This window comes from Nematolebias whitei, chromosome 13 (assembly GCF_014905685.2).
Source record: "Nematolebias whitei isolate Nwh7 chromosome 13, NemWhi1, whole genome shotgun sequence".
Lineage (NCBI taxonomy): Eukaryota > Metazoa > Chordata > Actinopteri > Cyprinodontiformes > Rivulidae > Nematolebias > Nematolebias whitei.
In genome coordinates, this window is record NC_056510.1 from 8,083,134 (window position 1) to 8,093,118 (window position 9,985).

The following is a 9,985-nucleotide window of genomic DNA, read 5'->3' on the forward strand; positions in this document are numbered from 1 at the left end:
GTCAGCCGTAGTAAGACGGAGTACATGTGTGTGAATGAGAGGGAGTCTGGTGGAACAGTGAGGCTACAAGGAGCAGAGGTCACAAAGGTGCAGGACTTCAAGTACTTGGGGTCTACTGTCTAGGAAAATGAGGAAAGTGTTAAAGAAGTGAAAAAGAGAGTCCAGACAGGATGGAGTGGATGGAGAAAAGTTTCAGGAGTGATTTGTGACAAAAAGGTGTCAGCAAAGGTCACAGGAAAAGTTTACAAGTCAGTTGTGAGACCAGCTATGTTGTATGGTCTGGAGACAGTGGCTTTGACAAAAAGACAGGAGAAAGAACAGGAAGTTGCAAAAATGAAGATATTGAGGTTCTCTTTATGAGTTACAAGGATGGATAAGATTATGAATGAGATAATCACTGGTACAGTACAGGTTGAACTGGGAGATAGAGAGGCCAGACTGAGATGGTCTGGACATGTCCAGAGGAGGGACAGTGGATATATTGGTAGAAGGATGTTAGAAATGCAGCTGCCAGGAAAAGGACAAAGGAGATTTATGGATGCAGTTAGAGAGGCCATGAAGGTAGTTGGAGTGAGGACAGAGGATGCAGAGGACAGAGTGAGATGGAGGAGGATGATTCTGAAGAGGGAAAAGTCGAAAGAAAAAGAAGAAGAACCACAAGTCTGCATCACCATCCACGCCATAGTTTATTTAAATAGTTCAGTTAGAATGGAAGTGCTGCAGATATTTACCTCAGGAGTAAAACAGGAGAGTGATGCATCTTACCTGGCATAAACAAGAGGGGTCCGCCAAAGTCCCCCACCCAGCTACCATCCTCTGCCTGGAGCTGACTGTAGAAGTTCATGCCTTTCATAGCTGCTTCAACAGCGGTTTGTGCAGCTGGGGAGTCAGGAACAAACTTGCTCTGTGGAGAAAACCAGATTACCTTTTAGGAGGAGGGTTATCTCGAACAGGAAATGTCATTTCAGTTTGGCATAATTTTTGTGATCTTAGTCCTGTTTTTTTCTGAAACAGCACATAGAAAACACACCGAATGTTTGAGAAATGGATATTTAGAAGTTTTTGCCTTAGAAGATGAAATGTGGAAATAGACGCTTAAAACCTAAATGTTGTCCGTACTTATTCTGACCTCAATTATACCAAAAATTTAATATATTTTATAACACAATTGTTCATGTTTTTCATAAATAGAATCATAATTGAAACATACAGTGTCCAATCCCAGAGAATAAGCTTCCAGCATGGTCTGCTCTCTGTCGAGATCCTCCACATATTCCCAGCTGTGTCGGTCTTCCACAGAGATCAACCTCCAGTGACTCAGGTCTGTGACCGGTTTTGTTTTATAGGGTCCACCTTGCCCCCGCACAGACTTTCTAGAGAAAGATAACACAAACATTTCTAATTTGGTCTTAATTACATGTACTTTACACTTCTTATTGTCCTTACTGATGCCAAAATGTATGCTTTAAATTAAGGTAAACACAAAGACATTGAAGACCAACTGAGCGAACAACCATAGATCGTCTAATTTTATAAAAAAAATGACACAATATCAACTCAGTTTCTGACGAGGTCAGAAGCTTGAGCATCTGCACAAACACAGCTTATATTTTCCTGTTTAAAAGAGGTTAGGTTATGTACTTTGTGTCAGAGGACTGTCTCCTGGAATGGCAAAGAGTGATAAAGTATTTTAGACCATTTGATTAATTTTTATATTAGGTAAAGATATGCAAATTAGCAACATTAATTTTTCAGCACAATTCAAAAGATGTTTTTATAATTGAAAACACAGATTTAATCTGTGCATAAACCATGCTTTTTCTTTAGTGAGTCTTAAAAAAAGTCAATACACTTTGTTCTTACCGATTATATATACTGAGTGTATGGAGCCTCAGAAAAACAACAAATCCAGAACAATACCAGGGACTGAATCACACCAGAATGGTATTTTACATCAAACAGTTCCTGGTGTGAGGATTCCTGTGTTTAGCTATTCGTTTGTGGCATTATACATCTTCCAAACAGCTCCTAAGTGACAGGTGGAACAGATCCTGCACAGCTGCAGCAGATGAGCCGATGAGCTCCTCTCTACTACTTAAGCATCCTTCTCTTCAGAAGCCATTGCTGGCGTGTTTGGTTCACTTGGCTTTTGAGTTACATGTTCCTGAATTTTCTGGTCCCACCTGTCACGCTCCAACCATCCACTCTGCCTGCGAAATGACTGACATTCTCCACTGGTTCTTGCGCCTGGTCCTGGAATCTTCTCTGCCTCTCCATCTACGCCCAAGAGATACTCATCCACTATAAGAGACAGCTTTTCTGTGCAAGCATTATCCTAAAATTAATGGTTGCTCGAGATTCATCCTATTCCATCCTCCACAGATTGATGACCTACTACTTTGTTCTTTCACCTGTAAACATAGAGTACTTACATTTTTACCTCTGTGTACTTTAATCCTTTGTTGGATTGAACATTGACCATCCTTTGAACATTGTTGGATTTTTACCTGGATTATTGAGAATGAACTTTGTGTCCTGGGAAAAGCAAACTGTCAGTCAAAACATTTGTTTTTGCTCAGCAAAAATGACAGAACACTCCAGCTTCAAATCCCAGAGTTTATCCTAGAGCGAAAATATTCACAGAACACTAGATTTCCCAAATGATAAAATCACCCAATATGACACCATACACAACTCTCAACAGCAGACAGCTAGGGCAAATATGGAGGAGCTGAGACGGGAGGCATGCTGTACACTCTATGCAACAGCTTGCAACCTTGTTACCTCTACTTCCAAACAATTTTGTGTAACCGCTGTCAGCCTTGATTCCAGTCACACCTCCCGTTCTCACGCCAACATAGGACTTAACTGTATATATATATTTTTTTCTTCTTTCAGCAGCTCCCTATTTTAGGGGTCGCAACAGCGAACTAAGTCGCATGAAGACTTGGCAGTTTTGGCTTTTTTATGCCAGATGCCCTTCCTTACGCAACCACAGACCACCGAGCTACCACAGCCCTCTGTGTGGAGCAGAGAGGTGCTAATTAGGACACCCGGAGGAGCAGATGGTGGGGGTTAAGGACCTTGCTCAAGAGCCCAGAATGGGATGAATGAGGGTGGGTGCAGGTGCTTCACCTACCCCACCCACATTTTTGATGTTGTCGGTACCGGGGCTTGAACCAGCGAGCTTCCGATCACAGGCTCACCTTCTCTAACCTCTGCGCCACCACTCCCCTCATAGGACTTAACTGTATATTTATATATATTTCTTAAATTCATCATCTGAGCAATTTAAGAACTATATTGCCACTAGTGAGGACCCTGATACGCTTGACAATGCCATTTATCTCGCTATCAAGATAAACTTGGTGAACACGTTGCGAGAAGAACTATAAACCCCCTGAGCATTCTACTTCCAGAGTGCATTCTTTTTTGTCTTCCCCATCTTGAGAACCACCTCAAACTTTCATGAATGAACATGACCCTGAACCAGAGAAGAAGCAATGATATATTCAAGCAAAGGAGTTCATTTATTGTGGTAAGTCTGGACACTTTGTTGTTTCTTGCCCTCTACTCTTAAAAGCCAGAGCCCACCAATAATATGAGAGATACCGGTGGGTAATATGGTAGTAATTCTAACCTCTCTATTCAGACTCTCATAGACTGTGGCACTGAACATAATTTAATCAATCAGGAATTAGTCAGTCAATTGCATATATCAACTGGTCCCCTCCAGAATCTCCTGTTGGTGGCTGCTCTCACTGGACAAACCTACTATCACCCATTAAACTGAGAATATTCACATAGACATCTCAGGCAATCATCATGAACAGGGTGAGTTTTTTGTCCCCCCCCCCCCCCCCACACACACACACATCACATATGATTTGGGGATATCCTTGTTTACAGAAACACAACCCTGTGATTGACTGGACTAAGAGGTTGGAGAGTTGGAGTTCCAAGTGTCTAGCCAGATGTTTATGTTCTGCTGTATTTAGTGCCCAAAAATGTCAGGTTGTATCAGAAGAACCAGACTTATCAAAGGTGCCAGCTTTGTATTGTGTTTTTAGTCTTGTTTTCAGTAAACAGAAGGCCCTGTCTCTTCCCCCTCATTGCCCTTATAACTGTGCCATCAACTTACTGCCTGGAGCCCCACTCACTTCTAGCAGACTCTACAAGGTATCCATTCCTAAGAGAGAAACCATGAAGAATTACATAGAAGATTCTCTGATCTCATGAATCATTCATCCTTCCACTTCTCCAGTGGGAGAAAGGTTTTTCTTTGCTGAGAATAAGGACAAAACTCTTATGTCCCTGTATAATGTTAGATATTTATCTAGACTGGTACAGGGGTTTTGGATCTGCTCAGAGATGGGATTATAATGAAATTATGACCCGGTTCTGACTGGGTTAAACGGGACCAGCAACTCTAAAAAGAGTCTCCCAGGGATTCAATATCCATCAAGGAATAGAGTTTATTTTTGCTTTCTACATCACGTAGAAAGGTTTTTGAAGCAGTGCCTACCAATAAGTCTAGATTAGGGAGGGGGATGAGTGGAATATGGCTTTCAAAACCCTTTTGGGACGTTTTGAATGTTTGGTCATGCCGTTTGGTCTTACAAATGCCCCTGCAGTTTTTAGGCCCTGGATAATGCTGTTTTGAGATATTTTCTTTTTAATATTTTGTCTTTGTTTATTTGGATGACATTCTCATTTATTCCCAGGATCCCCAATAGCACATCAACCATGCTCGAGCCATTTTACAGAGACTTCTGTCGAACCAGTGTTTTGTCAAACCTGAAAAGTGAGTTTCACATCAATGCAGTGTAATTTTTGGGCTTAATTTTTTATATTGGACAGGTGACAACAGACCCTGATAAAATAAGGGTATTTGATGACTGGCCAGTACCCAAAAACCGTAAACAGTTGCAGTGTTTTCTGGGTTTGCTAATTTTTATAGATGGTTCATAAAAACTATAGTCAAATGGCTCTGTCAGATTCACGGCATCCAAGTAAACATTGTTTCAGACCGTGGACCACAATTCATCTCCCAGGTATGGAAGGCTTTTTGTGACTCTTTGGGCTTATCATCTAGCCTTACCTTGGGCTGCCATCCCCAATCTAATGGGCAGATTGAGAGGTGCAACCAGGAGCTGGAGGCAATTTTAAGGTTGAGCAGAATCTTTCTTCTTGACACAGCAATCTACCATGGATTGAGTATGCACACAATACATTAACTTCCTCAGCTACTAGATTCTCCCCTTTTGAAGCTTCCCATAGTTATTCTCCACCAATAACTGATTGGTGGTAATAAATGATGGGGGGGGGGGGTGTTATGCCACCAACACTATTTATAGTGGAGGTGGTGTGCTGCTGATCTCAACTCGGGATGTCGTGGGTTGGTGGGCAGAATACTTCAAAGACCTCCTCAATCCCACTGGCATGTCTTCCACTGAGGAAGCAGAGCCTGGGGACCTTGGGTCGGGCTCTCCAATCTCTGGTGCTGAGGTCACCAAGGTGGTTAAAAAGCTCCTCAGTGGCAGGGCCCCAGGGGTGGATGAGATTCACCCAGAGTTCCTTAAATCTTTGGATGTTGTGGGGTTGTGTTGGCTTACACGACTCTGCAATATTGCGTGGACATCAGGGCAGTTCCCCATGATTGGCAAACTGTGGTAGTGGTCCCCCTCTTCAAAAAGGGGGACCGTAGAGTGTGTTCCAACTATAGGGGGATCATGCTCTTAAATCTCCCTGGTAAGGTCTATTCGGGGGTTCTGGAGAGGAGGGTCCATCGGATAGTCGAACCTCGGATTCAGGAGGAGCAGTGTGGTTTTCGTCCTGGTTGTGGAACACTGGACCATCTCTACACCCTCAGCAGGGTCCTGGAGGGTGCGTGGGAGTTTGCCCAACCAGTCTACATGTGTTTTGTGGACTTGGAGAAGGCATTCGACAGCGTCCCTCGGGGAGCCCTGTGGGGGGTACTCCGGGAGTATGGGGTACCAGGCCCTTTGATATGGACTGTTAGGTCCTTGTACGACCGGTGTCAGAGCTTGGTCTGCATAGCCGGCAGTAAGTCGGGCTCGTTCCCAGTGAGAGTTGGACTCCACCAAGGTTGCCTGTTGTCACTGATTCTGTTCATAACTTTTATGGACATAATTTCTAGGTGCAGTCAAGGTCTTGAGGGGATCCGTTTTGGTGACCTTAGGATCACTTCTCTGTTTTTTGCAGATGATGTGGTCCTATTGGCTTCATCAGGTCGTGATCTACAACTTTCGCTGGAGCGGTTTGCAGCCGAGTGTGACGTGGCCGGGATGAGGATCAGTTCCTCCAAATCCGAGGCCATGGTCTTGAGCCGGAAAAGGGTAGAGTGCCCCCTCCGGGTCGGGGAGGAGCTCCTGCCCCAAGTGGAGAGTTTAAGTATCTCGTAGTCTTGTTCACGAATGAGGGAAAAATGGAGCGTGAGATCGATAGGCCGATAGGTGCAGCGTCTGCAGTGAAGCGGGCGCTGTACCGGTCTGTTGTGGTGAAGAGAGAGCGGAGTCAAAAGGCGAAGCTCTCAATTTACCGGTCGATCTACGTTCCTACCCTCGTCTATGGTCACGAGCTTCGGGTTGTGACCGAAAGAACGTGATCTCGGATACAAGTGGCCGAAATGAGTTTTCGCCGCAGGGTGTCTGGGCTCTCCCTTAGAGATAGGGTGAGAAGCTCGGTCATCCGGGAGGGACTCAGAGTAGAGCCGCTGCTTCTCCACATCGAGAGGAGACAGTTGAGGTGGCTCAGGCATCTGGCTCTGGACACGTTTAATTTCGTGAACAAAGGGGTAGAAATGGCTCTTTCGATCGTAAAGGTTGCAGACCCCTGACCTAGTGGAATGGAAGGGTTATGGACCTGAAGAGAGGCCCTGGATCCCTCCCTTATTTATTCTAGACCCTAGTCTAATTACTGATTTTATTTTTTTCTTCCGATCTCACTCTGAAAGAAGGTTAAGGTCACTAAGAGGTGACTCTTGAGATCATGCATATTTTTGGTCTGTGGGAGGAAAACGGAGTACCTGGAGAAAACACACGCAAGCACGAGAAAAACATGCAATCTCCACACAGAGAGACCCCAGGTCCAACCGGGGATTGAACCCAGGACCTTCTTGCTGTGAGGTAGCAGTGTTAACCACTGAGGTGTCGTGCTGCCTGTTTATGTAAGTAAGCAAGCTGTTTGCTTCAAATATTCACTTTGTGGCAATCCCCCAATTCTGAGCAGCACATTGGTGATGGTGGAATGGAAAAACTCATTTTAACAGGAAGAAACTTCCAGCAGGCTGAGATTAGAGAGAACAGGAAATAGACAAAACAGAGTGTCTGGACAAGTTGTAGTTTCTATAGGGAGAAGGACAAAGAAAAACGCATGTTATGAATTATATAAATAATTGCATATAAATGCAATAATTGCGCACGGTGGCACAACTGGTAGAACTGCTACCTCTCAGCGAGCAGGTCCCCGGTTCAAATCCAGGTCCAGAAGGGCCTTTCTGGGTGGATCAAAAAAAGTTAAGTCTGGTCCTCTGGACATTCAAAAAAACAAAACAAACTACAACAACAAAAAAGTAGAAATGTTTCGTCTTTCATCCGAAACACTTCCTCAGTCTGAGATGCTGTATTCAGCTCAGTCTTATAAATAGCACCTTCTCGTAGTGGATCAACCAGTTTGCTGCTGACAACCAAAACTAGCTGTTCACATGATGAAGGAGGACCATCAGCCTAGCGATGGATCGTTAGCACCCTGATGGCTGTTTGCTATTCACAGGGGGTTGAGTGATACTAGCAATAACAGCATTGTAAGAGGTGGACAGTTGAACACGGAGGCCTCCACCCCTGTTTAATGATGCACGGTTTCTTTTCACAAATATGGCCTCCTTTACTCCTCTCTCAAACCATCGTTCCTCTCTATTCAGGATGTGAACATCTTCATCCCTGAAAGAGTGACCACTGGCCTGGAGATGAGTGTAGACCACAGAGTCCTGGCCTGATGAAGTTGATCTTCTGTGCTGGGCCATCCTTTCGGCCAGTGGCTGTTTAGTTTTCCCAATGTAAGACTGATCACAGCCCTCCTGACACTGAACAGCATACACAATATTACTCTGTTTGTGCCGGGGGACTGGATCTTTGGGATGAACCAGTCTTTGCCATAATGTATTTTGGGGTTTACAAGCCACTGGGACGTTATGTTTAGACAATAAACGTCTCAGTTTCTCTGATACGCCCGCAACATACGGAATGACCACTGGTCTGGGTTCCTCCTTTCCACTTGATGGCTGACTGGAGTCCTGTTTGGATTCCTTCTCTGCTTTCAAGAAGGCCCAGTTAGGATATTCACATTGCTCTAGAGCCTGTTTGACATTTTTGAATGTCCAGAGGACCAGACTTAACTTTTTTAAATTTTTCTACCTGGATTATTGAGCATGCATCAGGACACTTTCTGGGTGGAGTTTGCATGTTCTCTCCATGCATGCGTGGGCTTTCTCCAGGTACTCTGGTTTCCTCCCACAAACCAAAAACATGCATGTTAGGCTGACTGGTAACAAAATTGTCCCTAGGTGTGAGTGAGAGAGTGAATGTTTTTTTGTCTCGTTTGTCTATGTGTCCCTGTGATGGACCTGCGACCTGTCCAGGGTGTACCCCACCCCTCGCACAGTGATTGCTGGACATGGGCACCGGCGACCCCCGTGACCCAAAATGGAAGAAGCGGGTAAAGATAATGGATGGATGGATATTTTTGAGCGCATAACTGCAGACTTTTCATTGGACATTTTTAAAAAATTATTGACAGATCTCTCTTCCTCGTATAGGTGAAATTAAGTTATTTCAGAGACTCTAAATTTTCCTACGTAAAGTCAAATCAGTGAGACGATTTAGTTTTGTTTGGTGTTCATTTTTATGAAGGAGTGTGTAAGTGGCAGAAAGTTTTTTTAAAGTTTCGGTCGGAACAGCTGATTTTTGTTGATTGTATACATCGTGCCCCACCACCTGCACTTCTGTGCTGACATGTCCAAGCGAGTTTTATTTGACCATTGTTTACAAAATGATCATATTTCTAACCTTTGAAAAATAATTTAAAGAACTCTCTTGTGCGTGTATAAGCTTTAGACGGGGTTTGTTGCAGGTGTATTGTACAACAGGTCCATTCAATGAGAAAACGGAACGCGGTGCCGCTGAGATGATTCTGACCAGTGCACGTTTTGTTTTTTATGCAAATTAAGCAGCATTCAGTTCAACGTTCGTCTTCTGGTCATCATTAAACACAACGCAGAGTAAACTATAAGAAGAATAAAAACGAACTGGCAGGTTGATATTATTGGGACCAAGCTGAAATAATAGCCTATCTGGCCAAGTTCAGCACGGTTACACAGCACGGTTTTCTCTTTGCTGGATTTGAATATCCACATCTGTTCAGCCCCACCCTCTTCACCTCCTGTTTTTCCTCAATAGACATTAAGGAAAAGGGGTTATTGATTAAATAATCCACCTCGTTTATGCTAATATTGCTTGCCATTGCATCAGTCTACACCAAGCCAGGCCCACATCCACTCAGGCTCAAGTCACGTTATTGTACGTCCATCCTCATTGGATGAATCCTGTGACTGTGGGCGGACCCTGGGCTGAACAAAATTTGCCCCAATGAGCCGCAAACCGAGGGGGCGTGGCAAGACGTCTGTCAATCATTCTGAACAATGACGGAACAGTAACAGAACGGGGCTGTCAGAATTTAGCCCTTTGGAACAACCCTGGGATTTTCCCCAAGTGGTTTGACACCAGTTTTGTTGTAAATTTAACAAAATGTGACATAATTTCTTAAATGTATTTATTTTTAAGTTGTTTATTTTAACATCTTTATTGTAAATGCCAGGAGGGAGGGCTTAGCCCTCCTAGCCCAATGATAACTGCCATCACTATATATATATATATATATATATATATATATATATATATATATATAT

At 43.8% G+C, this 9,985-nt stretch overlaps 1 protein-coding gene across 2 annotated transcripts in view; it reads right to left on the reverse strand.

Annotated features, from left to right (window-relative positions):
- Positions 1–9,985, reverse strand: part of LOC119419509 (lanosterol synthase) — a 64,243-nt gene that overhangs the window by 23,184 nt on the left and 31,074 nt on the right. The window contains exons 1-2 of one of the 2 annotated variants that reach the window (XM_037686843.1): positions 1,211–1,333; positions 766–904 (exon numbers count right to left, since the gene is read on the reverse strand). The exons of the other annotated variant lie outside the window; for it this stretch is intronic. Of the exons in view, the coding sequence (XP_037542771.1) occupies positions 766–904; positions 1,211–1,243 (172 nt within the window). The 5' untranslated portion in view covers positions 1,244–1,333. Of the gene's footprint in view, positions 1–765; positions 905–1,210; positions 1,334–9,985 lie in introns of those variants that run through there. 2 annotated transcript variants of the gene reach the window in all.